We start from the raw sequence: 20670 nt of genomic DNA on the forward strand, positions 1-20670 counted from the left end.
CTTGGTCTCAATATCTCCTTGTGCAGTTGGTTCCCTGACTTCCTCACTTGCAGACCCTGGTCAGTTCAGATTTGCAGAGCATCTCCTCCACAATCTCCATCAGCACAGGTGCTCTAGGAGGCTGTACACCCCTGCTCTACTCGCTTTATACATAAACATGAGGCTAAACACAGCTCCAATGCCATGTAAGTCTGTTGATGACGCCACTGTTGTTGGCCAACTCAAAGTTGGTGATGAATCAACATATAGGAGGAAGATTAAAAATCTGGCTGAGTGGTGCCACAATAACAACCTCTAACTCAGTGTCAACAAGAGCTGATTATTGACGTCAGGAGGAGAAAACTGAAGGTTTATGAGCCAGTCCTCATCGGGGGATCAGATAGTCAGCAACTTTAAATTCCTCACCGTTATCATTCCACAGGACCCGTCCTGGACCAGCACATAAGTGCAATAATGAAAAAGCACGGCAGGACCTCAACTTCCTTAGAAGTTCGTGAACATTCAGCATGATATCTAAAACTTTGACAAACTTCTGTAGGTGTGTCGGGGGGAGTATATTGACCAGTTGCATTACAGCCGAGTATGGAAACACCAATACCCTTGAACAGAAAATCCTACAAAAAGTAGTGGGTATGGCCCAGGGCATCACGCAAAAATCCCTCCCCAACATCCATCATCAAGTAGCAATGGGATGAGGGCATTTCTGTAAGGAGTTCGTACATTCTCCCCATGATCCCATGGGTTTCCTCCGGGTGCTCTGGTTTCCTCCCACAGTCCAAAATGAACCAGATGGGTAGGTTAATTGATCATTGTAAATTGTCCTGTGATTATGCCGCGCTAAAATCAGGAGTTGCTGGGCAGTGTGGCTCGAAGGACCTTCTCCGCGCTTTATCTCAATAAATAAATAGATTAGTGATGCATAGAGCCACCTTGAGATATCACCTACTGATGACGTGCTGCGGTAGAGAGGCCAGTGCCCATGATGGAGCTGAGTTTACAATCCTCCAGAGCCTCCTCTGGTCCTGTGCATTGGTGCCTCCATATCAGACAGTGATACAACCAATCAGAATGCTCTCCACGGTACATCTACAGAAATTTATGAAGCTTGGCGCGTAATACTCTGGCTAATTGCATATTCAAGGAGTCATCTCTCAACACTGTAACATATTTGGGTAACACACACAAAATGCTGGTGAACGCAGCAGGCCGGGCAGCATCCATAGGAAGAGGTACAGTCGACGTTTCCGGCCGAGACCCCTTGTCAGGACTAACTGAAAGAAGAGATAGTAAGAGATTTGAAAGTAGGAGGGGGAGGGGGAGATCCGAAATGATAGGAGGAGACGGGAGGGGGAGGGATGGAGCTAAGAGCTGGACAGGTGATTGGCAAAAGGGATACGAGGATGGAGAAGGGAGAGGATCTTGGGACGGGAAGTCTAGGGAGAAAGAAAGGGGGGGGGAGCCCAGAGGATAGGCAAGGAGTACAGTGAGAGGGACAGAGGGAGAAAAAAGAGAGGGGGGGGGAAGAATAATAAATAAATAAGGGATGGGGTACAAAGGGGAGGTGGGGCATTAACGGAAGTTAGAGAAGTCAATGTTCATGCCGTCAGGTTGGAGGCTACCCAGACAGAATATAAAGTGTTGTTCCTCCAACCTGAGTGTGGCTTCATCTTTACAATAGAGGAGGCCGTGGATAGACATATCAGAATGGGAATGGGTGTCAGGAATTTGTGCTCAGGTGCTTTCAGAAGAGACACCACCAAATATTGAATATTCAAAGATATTCTGCTAGTTGCAAAGTGTTACTATTGTAATATGTAATTCTGCAAATTAGCTGACTATATTCAAATATTAGAGTTAAGTAGGTGATTATAGCCATTAAACTGTATTAACACAAGAGATTCTGCAGATGCTGGAAATCTTGAGCAACACACAGTGCTGGGGGAGTTTAGCAAGTTAGGCAATACACACAAAATGCTGGAGGAACTCAGCAGGCCAGGCAGCATCTATGGAAAAGAGTACAGGCAACGTTTCAGGCTGAGACCCTTCATCAGGATTGGGGAAAACAAGATGAAGAGTCAGAGTAAGAAGGTGGGGGGAGGGAGGCAGAAACACAAAATGCTGGTGAAACTGGGAGGGGTGGGGGAGGGTAAAGTAAAGAGCTGGGAAGTTGATTGAGAAAGAGATACGGGGCTGGAGAAGGGGCAATCTTGCAGGAGAGGACAGGAGACCATGGAAGAGAGAAAAGGGGGAGGAGAACCAGAGGGAGCTGATGGGCGGGTAAGGAGATAAGTTGAGAGAGGGAAGAGGGAATGGGGAATGGTGAAGGGTGGTGTGGGCATGACCAGAAGTTCGAGTAATCAATGTTCATGCCATCAGGTTGGAGGGTACCCAAAAGGAATTTAAGGTGTTGCTCCTCCAACATTTTGTGCATGTTTGTCCTCACCCCATCCTCCTGCCACCCCATCAGGGATAGGGTTCCTCTTGTTCTCACCTACCTCGCCACCAGCCTCCACGTCCAGCACATAACTCTTGGGAACTTCCACCATCTGCAGCGGGATCCCACCAACAAGCACATCTTTCCCTTCCCCCCACTTTCTGCTTACGGCAGGGGTCACTCCCTATGCGACTTCCTTGTCCATTCGTCCATCCCTGCAGATCTCCCTCCTGGCACTTATCCTTGCAAGTGGAACAAGTGCTACACCTGCCCCTACACGACCTCCCTCACTACCATTCAGGGCCCCAAACAGTCCTTCCAGGTGAGGCGACACCTCACCTGTGTGTCTGTTGGGGGTCATCTGCTGTATCAGATGCTCCTGGTATGGCTTCCTGCATATTGGTGAGACCTGACATAGATTGGGAGACCACTTTACCGAGCGCCTATGCTTCATCTGCCAGAGAAAGTGGGACCTCCTAGTGGCCACCCACTTTAATTCCAATTCCTATTCCCACTCCAACATGTCACTCGTGATGAGGCCACAAAGAGGCTGGAGAAACAACACCTTATATTCCCTCTGGGTAGCGTCCAACCTGATGGCATGAACATCGATTTCTCAAACTTCTGGTATTGCCCCCCACCCTTCACCATTCCGCATTACTGTTACCCTCCCTCACCCTATCTCCTTACCTCTGGTGCTCCTCCCCCTTTTCTTTCTTCCATGGCCTTCTGTCCTCTCCTTTCAGATTCCCTCTTCTCCAGCCCTGTATCTCTTTCACCAATCAACTTCCCAGCTCTTTACTTCCCCCCTCCCCCAATTCCCGGTTTCCCCTATCACCTTGTCTTTCTTCCTCCCCTCCCCTCACTACTCTGACTCCTCATCTCTTTTTCTCCAGTCATGATAAAGGGTCTCGAACCGAGACATCAACTGTACTCTTTTCCACAGATGCTGCTGGCCTGCTGAGCTCCCCCAGCATTTTGTGTGTGTTGCCCGAATATCAGCAACTACAGATTTACTCTTGTTTATGGGAAACACTCAGCAGGTCTGGCAACATCTATGGAAATGAATAAACAGTTGACATTTCAGTCCGAGACCCTTCTTCAGGACTCAGTACTTCAGTACTAGAAGTTAACCATCTATGAATGTATAAAACATTGTGGCAGGAGAGTGTGGTTTTCTTAGACTCTCTCCAGAAGATCTGATACATGCATAAATACTTTTATATTTCCCCGCTACAGTATCCATGTTTAGGCTCAGTTTAGTCCAGGGGTTCTGAACCTTTTTTAAGCCGTGGACCAATACCATTCAGCAAGGAATCCATGGACCCCAGGATGGAACCTCGAGTTTAGTCAGTCACAGCTACAAAGATCATTCTTGGACACAGTCGGCTGAGTAGCCTCCTCTGTAATAAGTTTTTTTACATACAACACCCTCTTTGTTGAAAAGTGCACAGACCAACAATTAGTACAGGATGAATCACTGATAGAATAGATCTTTGAGAATGTGCAACTGTTATTGAATCATCTGCATTTAAAAGTGAATCACTAAGTGACTTTTCACTTTGTAAATGAGGACTTCAGAGATCCTAACCTATCAGAAAAAGAGTCCATGGTTTTCATTTTGAATTCTGCTGTAAGTTCACTGCATTTCACTGCAGTGTTATTGTAAGTTGTAGCAACGTGATATGAAGAATATTTAATAAAGCACATGATGTAATATTCTAGCCACTGTATTATTTATGGCAATGTACTCAAATTTCCCATGACATATTAATATTTAATCTGTGGGACAAAATTGTTATAATGCCTGGTATATTGAAAATTTGATCTATGAATGACTACCCGAATTCAATTTCTCCTCGCTTGTTGTTGCAATTACAATTTTAATGACTTGTATTGTGTAATTCTTTGAAACCACAAACCCATTGCAAGGAGTATTCTTTTCCACAGTGAACTAATGATTACATTGATTCCTTCTTTGATCTTATTAGGAAGTGACATAATATTTTGACATCATTGGAATAAAAAAAGGTCCTGGACTCAACCCTGATTGGTGATTAATAATGGCACCAGTATTAATTCATTGGGACAGATATGGTACTTTTTCTTTCATTATTTTTCCAAAAGTTTGCAAGATGTTCAAGTCTGCCCCACTGAATTCGTGTCTGTATATCTCAACTGCATTTTGTCCCTCTTGGTTCAGTCCCTTCCCACCTACAGACATGAAACTTCACATGCTCGGTAATTAGTTCTACAGATTTACTTCTCACAAGAACATCAGAATCAGAATTAGGTTTAATATCACTGGCATGTGACGTGCAATTTGTTAACTGTTATGTATTTGTTATCTGTTGTGTATTTAATATTTCAGTAATATTTGAGTAATATTATAAATATATTGTTTGATTAAGCATTCTTTGTTATTTACATTATTTCTTTCAGGATATATGTAAAAGTATGTGAATGGCACATGTCATTACACTACCACATCATAAGTGCACGCCGCACTAAAATAAGAACGAAGTAGACACGTTATTCCCAGCTTGTGTTTTCCTTTTGACTATTTGTATGCTTTGGAGTTACAAAACATAATACCATGAGCTATCAAGAAGTTCTTAAGGCTCTCTGCAAACACAAGGAATTCTACAGATGCAGGAAATTCAAGCAACACACATCAAGGTTGCTGGTGAATGCAGCAGGTCAGGCTGCATCTCAAGGAAGAGGTACAGTCGACGTTTCAGGCCGAGACCCTTCGTCAGGACTAACTGAAAGAAGAGCTAGTAAGAGATTTAAAAGTGGGAGTGGGAGGGGAAGATCCAAAATGATAGGAGAAGATAGGAGGGGGAGGAATGGAGCCAAGAGCTGAACAGGTGATTGGCAAAAGGGATATGAGAGGATCATGGGACAGGAGGCCCAGGGAGAAGGAAAGGGGGAGGGGGGGGAAAACCCAGAGGATGGGCAAGGGGTATAGTCAGAGGGACAGAGGGAGAAAAAGGAGAGTGAGAGAAAGAATGTGTAAGCTCTCTGCTTTGTTCTTGACAACAGATCTAACCAGTTCCCTTCCACCACCACCCTCTGCCATCTGGCAGAACTGATACTTAAAGTCATCGTGGCCTGAAACATCACCTGTTTGTTTCCCTCAGTGGATGCTACCTGACCTACTGAGCTCCTCCAGCATTTTTTGTGTGTTGTTTTAGAAGTTGCATTCAGTTTTCATTACTTAATTTTCATGGCCTTGTTGATTAACTAATACAATGTAGACTCTTAATTTTTCAGATTTTAATTTCTGTTAAATGCAAAAATCTTTTCTTTTAAGCACAAGGGATTCAGCAATGCTGAAAGTCCAGAGCCACACATACAGGATGCTGGAAAAATTCAGCAGGTCAAGCAGGATCTATGGAGTGGAATAAACAATCGACATCTTACCAAGACCTTTTATCAGGACTGGAAAGGAGTGGGGAAGAAGCCAGAAGAAGAGGGTGGGGGATGGGGCAGGGGAAGGGAAGGAGTACAAACTAGAAGGTGATCGGTGAGACCAGGTGAGGGGAAATGTGGATGAGTGGGGGAGGGGGAATCAAGTGAGAAGCTGCGAGATGATAGTTGCAAAAGGTGAAGGGGTGAAGAAGGAGGAACTTAATACCATGGGAGAAAGGGAAGGACGAAAGACAGCAGAGGGAGGTGATGGACAGGTGAGAGGAAGAGAAAGGGTGAGAGGGGAACCAGAATTGGGAATGGAAAAAGAGAGACGGGGGAGGGGAGAGGAATTACTGAAAGTTAGAGCAATCAATATTTGTGCCATCAAGTTGGAGGCTACCCAGACTGAATACGAGGTGTTGCTTCTCCAAACTGAGAGTGGCCTCATCGTGGAGAAGAGGAGGCCATGGACTGACACATCGGAATGGGAAGTAGAATTTAAATAATTTATTTTGTCATTTCTCTAGCCAGTTTGCTAATTCTTCCATTTATTGTTCTAATCAGGTAAAACATGACCATCTGAAAAAAATGATCATTGATGAAATACTGAAGCACATTTCTGAGTTGGGATTTGTTGTGTAAACACAGGAAGTAGACCTTATTTGAGAACGTGGAAGAGGAACCCTTTCATGAACTGCTGGAGAACATCTCCATCATAAACTTCCTTTCAGTATGATGTTGGCTGATCTGATTGTCAACTCCTCACCACCTCACTTACCAGTAACGTGTCTCCTTCTACCTCAGATATCCACATTTTTCAAAGGACAGTGGGAATCCCTCAACATTCGTGCCCTACCTGGCAAAGGTCCAGGAGCCTCAGGACTCACACCACCAGTTCAGGAATAGTTACTACCCCTCTTCACCTCATTTTCTCAATACTCATTGCTTATGTATGGATGTATGTATGTATTTATCCTTTTTTTCAAAAAGATTGAATTATGAAATAAATTAAAATAAAATAATTGTATTTTATTAAAAAAGTCTACCCCACTACCAAAATGAGCTGATTGGTAAAAAAAAAGCAGAGAAAAGAAAAATACCTTACTATATGATATAATAATAATAATAATGGCTCAGATCCATACTTTAATACCAGTTCAAAGCTTGTGAAAATAATTCAGAAAGGGTCCCCATAACATTAGAAAATCATGTTTAGAATCAGAAATCAAACAACGAATCTTCTCTAGATCAAAGCACAACATAACGTCAGATAGCCATTGAACGTGAATGGGCGGGGCGGCCTCCTTCCACTTGAGCAAGGTCGCCCTCCTGGCCATAAGAGACGTAAAGGCCAATATCCGCAAATTAGATGGCTTCAATTTCGTAGCACTATCCTCAACAATACCAAACATGGCAGTCAAAGGATTGTGCTTAAAGCTGACATTGAAAAGTGCAGAAAAAGTTTGAAATACATCTTTCCAGAATTTGTCAAGGCTCGGACATGTCCAAAACATATGAATTAGTGTGGCCACTCCATTAGTACAGTACATTTATCACTGTAAGGGGAAATATCTGTGTAGAAACAGGAAAGCTTATCTTTAGACATATGAACTCTATGTACCACTTTGAATTGTAATAAAGAATGACGAGCACATAATGATGAAGAATTAATCAATTTTAAAATAATCTTCCAGCCCCTTTATTTATTATTATTATTATTATTTAATAAGCAAGTGGGGGCAAGGGGAGGGTTGATGCTTTTTGCTGCATAGGAGGGGGAGGGGGCTTTGGGGTTCTACTATCTTCTGTCATTCGTTCTTTGGGGTTTTTCTTCTGCTTTGTGGATGTCTGCAAAGACTAAGAATTTCAGGTTGGATACTGTATACATTTTCTGATATTAAATTGAACCATTCAACCATTATTTCTTCCTTTTTGTATGAGTGCAGTTTTTTTGCCTTCTGCACTCGGTTGAACATGCAAGTTGGGCAGCCTTTCATTGATTCTGTTATGGTTATTATTCTATATATTTATTGGGTATGCCCGAAAGAAAATGAATCTTGGGGTTGTACAGTATATGGTGACATATATGTACTTGTACTTTGAAATTGGGAAAACACACACCAGTCTTCATTGGGGGGTCGGCAATGGAAAGAGTGAGCAGTTCCAAGTCCCTGTGCGTCAACATCTCTGAAGATCTATCCTGAGCCCGATATATTGATGTAATGGTGAAGATGGCTTGCCAGCAGCTATATTTCATTAATAATAATAAATATTGATCCTGAGTGGGAAATTTTTATGAGTTTGAGGAGATTTGGTATGTCATCAAAGACTAGCAAATTTCTACGGATGTACTATGGAGAGTATTCTGACGGGTTGCACTGTTGTCTGGTATGGAGGCGCCAGTGCACGGGATCGTAAGAATCTGTAGAGAGACGTAAACTCAGCCAGGTCCATCATGGGCACTAGCCTCCTCACCATCGAGAACATCTTCAAAAGGTGCCCAGGACATACCCTCCTCTCTTTACTACTATCAGGGAGGAGGTACACAGCTTCATCGCCATCATATTTCTGAATGGTCAATGAACACTTCCTCGCTATTTTCCTCTCTTTTTTCAGTACTTATTTATTTTTTAATATTGTGTATTGTTGCTTATAGTTCCTATTATGGATTGCACTGTACTACTGCCGCAAAATTAAAAAAAAATCACAACATATGTCAATGATAATTAAGCAGCTTCGTGTGCTGATCCATTGCTCCCTCTGCACAACTATGTGCCTAAATTTTGCTCTAGCTCCATCTACAGGTTTCCAGAAGACACTGCAATTCCATTCAATATGAACTTCACACACAAAATGCTGGAGGAACTCAGCAGGCCAGGCAGCATCAATGGGAAAAAGTGCAGTCGACCCATCAGCAGGACTGGAGGGAAAAACCCAAGGAGTAAATATAAAAGGTGGGGGGAGGGGAGAGAGAACCGCCAGGTGATAGGTGAAACCTGGAGTAGGAAGGTTGAAGTAAATACAGTAGCTGGGAAGTTGATTGGTGAGATGAGGTGAGAGAGGGGAAAGGGGATGGGAAATGGAGAAGGTGGAGGGGAGTTGGTGGGCAGTACCAGAAGTTTGAGAAAGCGATGTTCATGCCATCATGGGGTAATGAGTTGCGGAACCAAGATCCAGAGGGTATAGGTATAAGTTAGAGGTGAGAGATTTGATCAGAAACTGAGGGGCAACTTTTTCACCTGGAAGGTGGTCTGTGTATGGAATGAACTGCCAGAGGAAGTAGTTAAGGCAGGAACATTAACATCTAATAGGCATTTGGACAGATACAAAGATAGGAAAAATATAGAGGGATTTTGGCCAAATGCAGACAAATGGGACTGGCTTACATGGACACCTTGGTCCATGTGGACTAGTTGGGCTGAAGTTGGGCCGAGTCATACTTTATGACTTCATGGTACCGTCACAATTGGCTGAATGGTATCTCTTTTTATCAAAATAAATAAGCTTTATTCATAATAAAATACTTACAAGAATAACACAAAATGCTCACGGAATGGTGATCTACATTGTGGTGGTGTACTTTCAGGCGGATTGAGTGATCTGCTGGTTGCTCTCTCTGAGAGGGTTCCAGGCGGTGAGTGGCCTCAAGGCCAAGCAACTTGGAGACCATGACTGCCTCAATTTCTCACTGATTAGAACAGTGAGGAAGACTGAAATCTTCGAGGTGAACGCAGAAGGCCAACAAGTGTTCAGTGCCGTCTGCCAGCCTCTGGCTTGCTGCTACCAGAGGAAGGTGTCTACGTGTAACAGTCTCTCTCTCCCTCTCACTTGCTCCTGTGTTCGACTCATCTCTCCCTTGATGCCATCAGAGGATAGGACTGAAGTTCTCGGCCTGCGGGTTGTGGACTGTTGTGCACATAAAGACGTGTTTCAAGTCACTGTTGTGGTGGACGGAGCCACCTCCGCTCCGTCCGCCAAAACAGACAGGATCTCCCAGTGCCACCCACTTCAACTCTGCTTCCCACTCCCATTCAGATATGTGCATACATGGCCTCCTCTACTGCCATGATGAGGCTAAACTCAGGTTGGAGGAGCAACACCTCATATACCTTCTAGGTAGTCTCCAGCCCCTTGGTATGAACATAGAATTCTCCAACTTCCGGTAATTCCCTCCCCCTGCCTTTCTCTATCCCTATTTCACTCTGCCCCCTCCCCCAGCTGCCTATCACCTCCCTCATGGTTCCACCTCCTTCTACTACCCATTGTGTTTTCCCCTATTCCTTCTTCACCTCCCTGCTTCCCCTCCCCCACCCCTTTATCTTCCCCCTTACTGGTTTTTCACCTGGAACCTACCAGCCTTCTTCTTCCCACCCTCTCCCCACCTTCTTTATAGGCCCTCTGCCCCTTCCCTCTACAGTCCTGACGAAGGGTTCCGGCCCGAAACGTCGACCGATCTTTTCCACGGATGCTGCCCGACCTGCTGAGTTCCTCCAGCGTGTTGTGAGTGTTGCTTTGACCCCAGCATCTGCAGATTATTTTGTGTTTATCTTTCAAGTCACTCCTTGTTCTCTTGCTATTTTGGGTTGGGGCGGCCTATAGGTAACGAACACTGATCTGAACTGAATTTGGACTCTTTCAATTTTGTGCTTTACATTATGTGCTTTCGCTCGTTCTTTCTTGTCACCATTTCCACAATTTTTTTTTGCGCTGGGGGGGTTTTGATGTTTTCTTTTTTGAACGAGTTCCATAGTTTTCTTTGTTTCATGGCTGTCTGTGTGTCAGATGAATCTCAGGGGTGTATACTGCATACATACTTTGAAAATAAATGTACTTTGAATTGTTTGAACTCAGCAATTCGGGAAATGAGTAAACAATTGAGGTTTTGGGCCAAGACCTTTCTTCAGAGGGTCTCAACCTGCTGAGTTCCTCCAGCATTTTGTGTGTGTTGCTCTGGATTTCCAGCATCTGCAGAATCTCTTGTGTTTCTGATTTTCAAGAATAAATTATACATCCTTTACATTCACGATCAATCCTTTCAGTACTGTTCTATTACATTCCTAATCATCAATAGAACTGCTGCCACTCATGTGGCCCCTTCTGGGGTGGTATAGTACAAATAATCTTGTGACCCCATTTAATCTCTCGTTAATGTCTATCCAGATCCAAGTTGACCCTTTTCCCAAGCAACACACATCAAAGTTGCTGGTGAACGCAGCAGGCCAGGCAGCAGCTCTAGGAAGAGGTGCAGTCGATATTTCGGGCCGAGACCCTTCGTCAGGACTAATTGAAAGAAGAGCTAGTAAGAGATTTGAAAGTGGGAACGGGAGGGGGAGATCCGAAATGATAGGAGAAGACAGGAGGGGGAGGGATGGAGCCAAGAGCTGGACAGGTGATTGGCAAAGGGGATATGAGAGGATCATGGGACGGGAGGCCTAGGGAGTTATAAAAGGGGAGGAAACCCAGAGGATGGGCAAGGGGTATAGTCAGAGGGCCAGAGGGAGAAAAAGGAGAGTGAGAGAGAAAGAATGTGTGTATATAAATAATTAACGGATGGGGTGGGGGGGAGGTGGGGCATTAGCGGAAGTTAGAGAAGTCAATGTTCATGCCATCAGGTTGGAGGCTACCCAGACGGAATATAAAGTGTTGTTCCTCCAACCTGAGTGTGGCTTCATCTTTACAGAGCGTTACGTTACGCTCTGTCCGCCAGAGAAAGCAGGATCTCCCAGTGGCCACACATTTTAATTCCACATCCCATTCCCATTCTGATATGTCTATCCACGGCCTCCTCTACTGTAATGATGAGGAGGCCGTGGATAGACATCTACTCCTAGAGATGCTGCCTGGCCTGCTGCGTTCACCAGCAACTATGATGTGTGTTGCTTGAATTTCCAGCATCTGCAGAATTCCTCGTGTTTACCCTTTTCCCAACATCCTTTTAAACCCTCTGCAAAATAAGCTGACCTCAGGGCCCCTTGTTTCTGTTTGCCCGCCAACCTGAGACGCCCTGGGGTGGTGAATAGACGATTTTTACAATAACTTGACAGGCCGCGCTGAAACGTCAGGGAGAGGGATTTACAAAAGGCGAACAGATCCGCCAGCTCCATGCGCCTCGTAGCAACGCGTTCTCCCCATGGTAACGGCTTCGAGTCACCTAGCAACGCCCACAACAAACCCAAGCACGTTGGGGAAGCCGCGCAACTTGCCGGAGAAACTGCGTGCTCGGTGAAGCAAGGGTTCGAACCCAACTTTGTGCGCACCAATACATTTATGAATTTATAGTACTTTTTGGTGGAAAAAGATACAAGAAGGAGAGAGAGAGAGAGAGAGAAGGCCAAGAAGCCATGTCTGCCACAGAAGTTTTGGTGACCCATCCGCAGGTTGCGCAGTGTATTCCCGAGGAGGAACTGCCCTGCAAACCTTATTGCATGGTCAAGAACACGGGGCCGCACTCGTCGTCGGGTCTGGCCACAGCCGGATTTCGCACAGCCAAGTACATCCCCGAGGAATGGATGCAGAACAACTATTCCAAGTACTACCAGTCCTTCGCCGACCAGGACACGGCGGAGAACGTGCGCAACGAGGCCAAGTCTCTGATCGCGGAGAGGGAGAAGCTGACCCAAGATACCCAGGCGAATTCCACCAAGAGGCTGGGCGAGAGGCTGCAAGATATCTTCTTCTGGAAATCGGAGCTCACCAGGGAGATCGAGGACCTCCTGGCCGAGACTGAGCTGCAGTTGGAGAAGCAGAGGGGCCTGGAGGTCGCCCTCGACGCCACCGAGGTGGCAATGTTCATCTCCACCGACAACCTGCAGAACAGGGAAAGGAGGCAGGGTCCCGACCTGGTCAAGGATGCCGTGGAGGACGAGCTCCTCAAGGTGAGGTCACGCCGCGGGGACTGTGCCCGTCCCAGCCATCCCCGGGGTTAGCACCCATCCCGCAGCCAGACTCGGCACGAGGTCCCGCGGGCGCCGAATCACCCATTCCCCTTTTGATTTCGGGACATGCTGCGTGCGCTTGCGAGGGAAAATAAATCTGCCACGATGGAATGGCGGAGCACAATTATGGGGTGTCTTTGGGTGCCGGGCTTCGCGCTCAGGGTCTGGTTAGTCTCATTTCAATCTTAATCAGGTTTTTTTTTTGAAATGTGTCTTTTTCTTTTTAGGCGGAAACCCTCCCCTTTTGATAAACACATGTCATTCTACAAGTACTGGAAATCTAGAACACACACAAAATGCTGGAGGAACTCAGCAGGCCAGGCAGCAGCATCTATGAAGGGGGATAAACTGTCGGCGTTTCAGGGCGAGACCCTTCATCCGGGCCGGAAAGGAAGGGGGCAGAAGCCCGAATGAGAAGGCGGGTGGAGGGGAAGGACAGCAAGCTGGCAGGTGATAGGTGAGGGAGGGGAATGAAGGGAGGAGCTGGGAGGGATTAGGTGAAAGAGGTAAAGGACTGAATAAGAAATCTGACAGGAGAGGACAGTAGGCTGCAGGAGAAAGGGAAGGAGGAGGGGCACCAGAGAGAGGTGACGGGCCAGCTGAGAAGAGTTAAATATGGATTAAGGAGTTCTGTATTAGACTAATCTTGTTACGATTAAAATGGGACTAATCAGAGTGAGAACATGGAGCCTGGCACCCTAAGCTATTGTGATGTTTGCATGTTGGGGCCAATGCAGTTGACGCACCTACAGAACTGGAGCATGTCCAACTCATATTGACATCCTGCTTGCCCATGGGCAATGCACTTAAACCACTGTGACAAATGCAACGGAATTTATATAGCATCCCAAAGGCACTAGAGGTCCGAAGGAATCTCACAGCAGTGGGAAGCAGTCATACAGCATGTCCCTCATTCCTTGTGTTCACCCCGACCATCAAGCACCCAGTCAGCCCTCACCAACTTCATTTGATGCACCACAGAAAGCACTCTATCTCAATGCATGGCCATGGCTCTGCCTGCGACTGTAAGAAACTGCAGAGAGTTGTGGGCACAGCTCAGTATTTCGTAGAAACCAGCCTCCTCTCTCTGTACTCTGTCTATACTTCAGTTAAGCAGCCAGCATAATCAAAGACTCTACCCACCCCGGACTCCACCATCCCATCGGGCAGAAAATACAAAAGTCTAACAGCACGTACATCTAGGCTCGAGGACAGCTTCTATCCCACTGCTATAAGATATGGGAAACAGTTTCTTCCCTCAGGCCATTAGGCTTCTGAACTCCCTGCGCATTGCAATCAAAGTGTCACTGGTTAATCTGTTCTCTATTTTACAATTTTAAATTTATGCACTTCAGTTTGTTATTTATTTGTGATTCATCTGTAGAGTTTATCCTTACCTTCATAAGTTATCATGTGTTATGTGTACTACTGTGCTTTACACTCTGGTTTGGAGAAACATTGTCCCATTTCTATATACATTATACAGTTATATACTTTATATGCATATGCAAATAAACTTGACTTGACTTGATATGTTGGACTCTTGACCTCATCATCTACACTGATACGATCCTTTTCCTGATCTGTATTTTCTCTGGAGCTGTCATACTTTATTCTGCATTCTTATTGTCTTACCTTTTTCTACCTCAGTGCACTGTGCAATGATCTGTTGTGTATGAACCGTATGTACAATGTGACAATAATAAACCATTTCCAATCTCAGTTCCCATTTACATTATGAACACAAGATGCTGGCAGATGCTCGGAAAGGACGGCACAGTAGCATAATGGTTAGCACAATGGCTTACAGTACAGACAGCCTGAGTTCAATTCCCACCGCTGCCTTGTGAGCAGTTTCTGTGTTGTTCCTGTGATGGTGGGGTTTCCTCCAGGCACCTCGGTTTCCTCCCACAGTCCAAAGACATAACTGTTAGTAGGATAATTGGTCATTGTAAATTGTCCCATGATCAGGTAGGGTTAAAAATAGGGAGATTGCTGGGTGGCACGACTCAAAGGGTTGGAAGGGCCTGTTCTGAACGGCATCTCAATAAATAAGTAAATAAATAAATGCCTGAAATCCAGGGTAATGCACACAAAATGCTGGAGGAACTCAGAAGGTCAGGCAGCATCTATTGAAAAGAGTTGACATTTTGGGCCAAGACCCTTCATCAGGACAGTCCTAATGAAGTGTGTCGGTCTGAGACGTTGACTGTTTATTCCTCTGCATAGATGCTGGCTGACCTATGCAGTTTGTGTGTTGCATATATTTAGGATCTTTGGAAGAAACTGGAGCACCCAGGAGAAAACCACGTAGTCACAGAGGGAACCTGCCAATGCCACATGGACAGCGTTGGAGGTAAGGATTGAATCAGGATGCCGGAGCTGCAAGGTAGCTGCTCTACTAGCCACCCTAAAGTGAGCTGTTTGTAGGCAAAGGAAAAGCTTCAAAGATAACTCCAAAATCTGCCTGAAGGTAGTCAGCATTACATCAAACTAACTTCTATAGATGTGTGGTCGAGAGTATATTGACTGGTTGCATCACAGCCTGGCGTGGAAGCACCAAAGCCCTTGAGAGGAAAATCTTACAAGAAGTAATGGATACAGCCTAGTCCATAGCAGGTAAAGTCCTCCCCACCACTGTCACAGAAAAGCAGCATCCATCATCAGAGGCCCCACCACCCAAGACATGCTCTCTTCTCACTGCTGCCATCAGGAAGAAGGTACGAAAGCCTCAGGACTCACCAGGTTCAGGAATAGTTACTACCCCTCAGCCATCAGGCTCTTGAACCAAAAGGGATAACTTCAATCAACTTCACTTGCCCCATCATTGAAATGTTCCTACAACCAGTGGACTCTCTTTCAAGGACACTTCATCTCACATTCTCAGTATTTGTTGTTTATTTGTTTATTATTATTATTTCTTCTTTTTCTGTTTGCACAGTTTGTTTTCTTCTAAACTCTGGTTGAACGTCCTAGTTGGGTGGTCTTTCATTGATTCTATTTTGATTATTATTCTATAGATTTATTGAGAATGCTCACAAGAAAATGAATCTCAGGGTTGTATATGATGACATATAGGGACTTTGATGATAAGTTTACTTTGAACTTTGAACTTTTTGGGAAGACATTGCACTCAGTAGATACACCTGGAGGAAATCTGTTCAAGAGGGAGCTGCGCTGCATGACAGCGACCTCCGCTATGCCGCTAAGAACAAGCAGTAGTGTGAAAGGAGAGACTGAACAACCAAAAGGCTGAACCACTTCAAGTCAAGTCAAGTCAAGTCACTTTTTATTGTCATTTCGACCATAACTGCTGGTACAGTACACGGTAAAAACGAGACAACATTTTTCAGGACCATGGTGCTACATGAAACAATACAAAAACTACACTGAACGACGTAAAACAACACAAAAACTACACTAGACTACAGACCTACCCAGGACTGCATAGAGTGCACAAAACAGTGCAGGTATTACAATAAATAATAAACAAGACAATAGGCACAGTAGAGGGCAGTAGGTTGGTGTCAGTCCAGGCTCTGGATATTGAGGAGTCTGATGGCCTGGGGGAAGAAACTGTTACATAGTCTGGTTGTGAGAGCCTGAATGCTTCGGTGCCTTTTGCCAGATGGCAGGAGGGAGAAGAGTTTGTATGAGGGGTGCGTGGGGTCCTTCATAATGCTGTTTGCTTTACGGATGCAGCGTGTGGTGTAAATGTCTCTAATGGCGGGAAGAGAGACGTTGCTGATCTTCTCAGCTGACCTCACTATCTGCTGCAGGGTCTTGCGATCTGAGATGGTGAATTTCCGAACCAGGCAGTGATGCAGCTGCTCAGAATGCTCTTGCCCACACTGAGGAGAATATGTGGATCCCGATTCGGCCTCTAGAGCCACCTGAGGACCCACCAATCCCTTACGAGAACATCATAGTCAGCTTGAGTGATTGCTCAGGCAAATTATAAAACAAAGCAGGTACAAATCTTGGAGCTCCTGTAACACCGGGAGCATCTCCAATAGCAGTGGGTCAAGAAGGTGTCTCTTCAACCATCTCTTCAACAAGCTAAGGATGGGTAATTAATACTGGCCTTGCAAACTGTGCACAACAGTGGTGGAAAGTAATACTGCCCCACATAAAGAAGAGGAGAAAGGGGCAGGCAGGCAGAGAGACATAGGGGTGAAATTGTAATAAACAGTTAAAGACAGTGTATTTTAATAAATGGGAATGTACTGAAAATGGCAGGAACTGATTAAGAAATCAGGGTTTTGGAGAATTATAAGATTGCAGGATTGCAGAAACGAGGGTGGGAATATTAAATAGGGATAGAAGGGACCATGAATGCTGCAACCTGGAACAAAGACCTGATGAAGAATCTCAACCCAAAACAGCAAACATCTCTTCCCTCCACAGATGCCACACGGATCGTTGAGTTCCTCGAGCATTTTGTGTGCGTTGCTTCAGGTTCCAGCATCTGTATTCTCGGTGTCTCCTCCAGCATTTTGTTTGCTGCTTGGAATTCAAGTTCAAGTTCACATTTATTGTCATCTGACTGGACATATATCCAACCAAATGAAACTGCATTCCTCGGGCAATGGTGCATCCACGAACCATATGTCACACACAGCAACTAAATCAAAATATTTCCACAAACGAGTTAGTAAAATACAATTCAAAGTGCTTGCAATGTGCAGCACAGGTAAATAGTACAGTAACAGTAAACAGCTTGCTGTTCTATTGAACAGACCTCGGTGGTGGCAGGTATTCAGTAATCTTGCAGCCTGGGAGAAGAATCTTTTACCTAGTCTGGCAATTCTAGTCCTGATGCTCCTGCATCCCCCTTCCTGACAATAGTGGGTCAAAGAGATTGTGGGATGGATGGTAGAGATTCTTAACAATAACTCAGGTGCTGTGTATACAATGCTCCTGGTAAATGTCACAAAAATAGACAATAGACAATAGGTGCAGGAGTAGGTCATTCAGCCCTTTGAGCCAGCACCACCATTCACTGTGATCATGGCTGATCATCCACAATCAGGACCCTTTTCCTGCCTTCTCCCCATATCCCTTCACTCCGCTATCTTTAAGAGCTCTATCTAACTCTTCCTTGAAAGAATCCAGAGACTTGGCCTCCACTGCCTTCTGAGGCAGAGCATTCCACAGAACCACAACCCTCTGTGTGAAAAAGTTTTTCCTCAACTCCGTTCAAAATTGTCTACCCTTTATTCTTAAACTGTGGCCTCTGGTTCTGGACTCCCCCAACATCGGGAACATGTTTCCTGCCTCTATCATGTCCAATCCCTTAATAATCTTATATGTTTCAATCAGATCCCCTCTAATCCTTCTAAATTTCAGTGTATACAACCCAAGTTGCTCCAATCTTTCAACATATGACAGTTCCGCCATCCCGGGAATTAACCTCGTGAACCTACGCTGTACTCCCTCAATAGCTAGAATGTCCTTCCTCAAATTTGGAGACCAAAACTGCACACAATACTCCAGGTGTGGTCCCACCAGGGCCCTGTACAACTGCGGAAAGACCTCTTTGCTCCTATACTCAACTCCTCTTGTTATGAAGGCCAACATGCCATTAGCTTTCTTCACTGCCTGCTGTACATGCATGCTTATTTTCAGGGGGGTGGGGGAACTGCTGTCATATTTGTCACCAATTCTCAATTCACCTCTTTCAACCTTTGTACTGGATCTTGACTCTCCTGCAAGTTTACACACTTAAAAATCAGTGACTCTGATATTTCTATTGTAGAGCTGCAGTGGCTCCTGAAGCTCAGGGGTGGAATTGTGTGAAACAGCTGCAGACATGGCCATCAGAGACGGTGCAATTTAATAAATAGGATGCGCTGGAAATGGCTGTAACTGATGGAATGAATAGGACTTCGGAGAATTATAGGACTGAAGGAAACTTTAGGCCAGTGAAAAGGTTTTAAAGCAAAGCAAGATGAAGTAAATTTAACATCAAAGTACATATACATAACGATATTAAGCCCTGAGATTTATTTTCTTGTGGGCATATTCTAAAAATCCATAATAGAATAATAACCATAATAGAATGAACAAAAGACCGCACCAACTTAAGCATTCAAAGGCAACAAACTATGCAAACACAAAAAGAAAGAAATAATAATGATAAATAAATAAGAAATAAATATTCATAAAAGTTGCTTGAAATTCCAGCATCTGCAGATTTCCTCGGGTTTGCGAAGAAATAAATATTGATAACATGAGGTGAAGAGTCACTGAAAGTGGCATAGGTTGTGGGAGCATCTTAATGATGGGGCAAATTATCCCCTTTTAGTTCAAGAGTAAAAGGGGATAACTAAAGTGACAGGTACATCTGGTTCTTGACATTCTGCATCACTGCCTTTTGCTGGGTTTTCACAGCAATTATTTTCAGCTGATGGTAAGCTTGAAATGCTGCTCCTGTTTTCTTCGTTCCCTGTATGTCACAATGCGCGTCAATGTCATATGTGCTGCGTTGTACATTTATCACTAGTACCATGAGTTCCATTCAACCAGCATTATGTTTGTCAAGAGGGCATATTTTAATGCTGACAAAGAGCACCTGAAAAATAAATTACACTTCCCCCTCCCTGGCTTCACCTATCACCTACCAGATTGTTATCCTTCTCCTTCTCCCCCACTTTCTTATTCTGACTTCTTCCCCACTCCTTCCCAGTCCGACGGAGGGTCTTGCGCACACTGCTATGCCTAAGTGATTCTGCAGATGCTGGAAATCTTGAGCTACACACACAAGGCACTGGAAGAACTCAAAAGATCAGGAAGCATCTAGGGAGAAGAATAAACAGTCGACATTTCAGGCTGAGAGCCTTCATCAGGATCTTGGCCCAATGTGTCCACTGCACAGCAAACAGAAAATATACCGTAGATGAATGAGACAGGCAGGAAGCCGGACCCTCGAGAACACTGCACTCTGACTGGTTCCTTGTGTGTGTGGCCTGGTAATGACCAGTATACTCAAAAAGTTCAAAAAGTCCAAAGTTCAAGGTTAATTCATTATCAAAGTACGTATATGTTATCTAATACTCCACTGAAATTCATTTTCCTGAGGGCGTTCACAGTAAAGCAAAGAAATACAACAGCATCAATGAAATACTACACACAAACAACCAATGGCTAGATGCAGTAAGATTATTCCCGTTGTTGGGGAAGTCCAGAATGAGGGGTCACAGTTTAAGGATAAAGGGGAAGCCTTTTAGGACCGAGATTAGGATAAACTTCTTCACACAGAGAGTGGTGAATCTGTGGAATTCTCTGCCACAGGAAACAGTTGAGGCCAGTTCATTGGCTATATTTAAGAGGGAGTTAGATATGGCCCTTGTGACTAAAGGGATCGGGGGTATGGAGGGAAGGCTGGTACAGGGTTCTGAGTTGGATGATCAGCCATGATCATACTGAATGGCCTACTCCTGCACCTATTTTCTATGTTTCTATGTTTCTAATGTGGAAAAAAAGGCAAAGTCTGTAAATACAAAATGATAATAATAATAGTAAAAAATAATACCAAGAACATGAGTTGTTGAGTCCTTGAAAGTGAGTCCATAGGTTGTGGAATCAGTTCAGAGTTGAAGTGAGTGAAGTTATTCACTCTGGTTCAGGAGCCTGATTTTTACAGGGCAATAGCTGCCTCTGAAGCTGCTGATATGCGATCTAAGGCTCTTGAACTACCCAGAGATTCATTCACAGTCAAACAGAGAAACATAATAGAATCAACGAAAAACTACACACCAAAACAATCACTGTGAAAAGAAGACAAACTGTAAATACAAAAAAAACAATAATAATAAAAATAAGTAGTAAATAAATAATACTGAGAATATGAGTTGTGGAGTCCTTGAGAGTGAGTCCATAGGTTGT

The 20670-nt window shown here is 44.5% G+C and overlaps 1 protein-coding gene across 1 annotated transcript in view; it reads left to right on the forward strand.

Annotated features, from left to right (window-relative positions):
* The first annotated feature begins 12048 nt into the window (after window positions 1-12048).
* The window catches only part of tekt4 (tektin 4), a 29170-nt gene continuing 20548 nt past the window's right edge, over window positions 12049-20670 (forward strand). The window contains exon 1 of the mRNA XM_063057508.1: window positions 12049-12723. Coding sequence (XP_062913578.1) covers window positions 12190-12723 — 534 coding nt within the window. The 5' untranslated portion in view covers window positions 12049-12189. The remainder of the gene's footprint in view (window positions 12724-20670) is intronic.

Source organism: Mobula hypostoma, chromosome 9, assembly GCF_963921235.1.
Source record: "Mobula hypostoma chromosome 9, sMobHyp1.1, whole genome shotgun sequence".
Classification (NCBI taxonomy): domain Eukaryota; kingdom Metazoa; phylum Chordata; class Chondrichthyes; order Myliobatiformes; family Myliobatidae; genus Mobula; species Mobula hypostoma.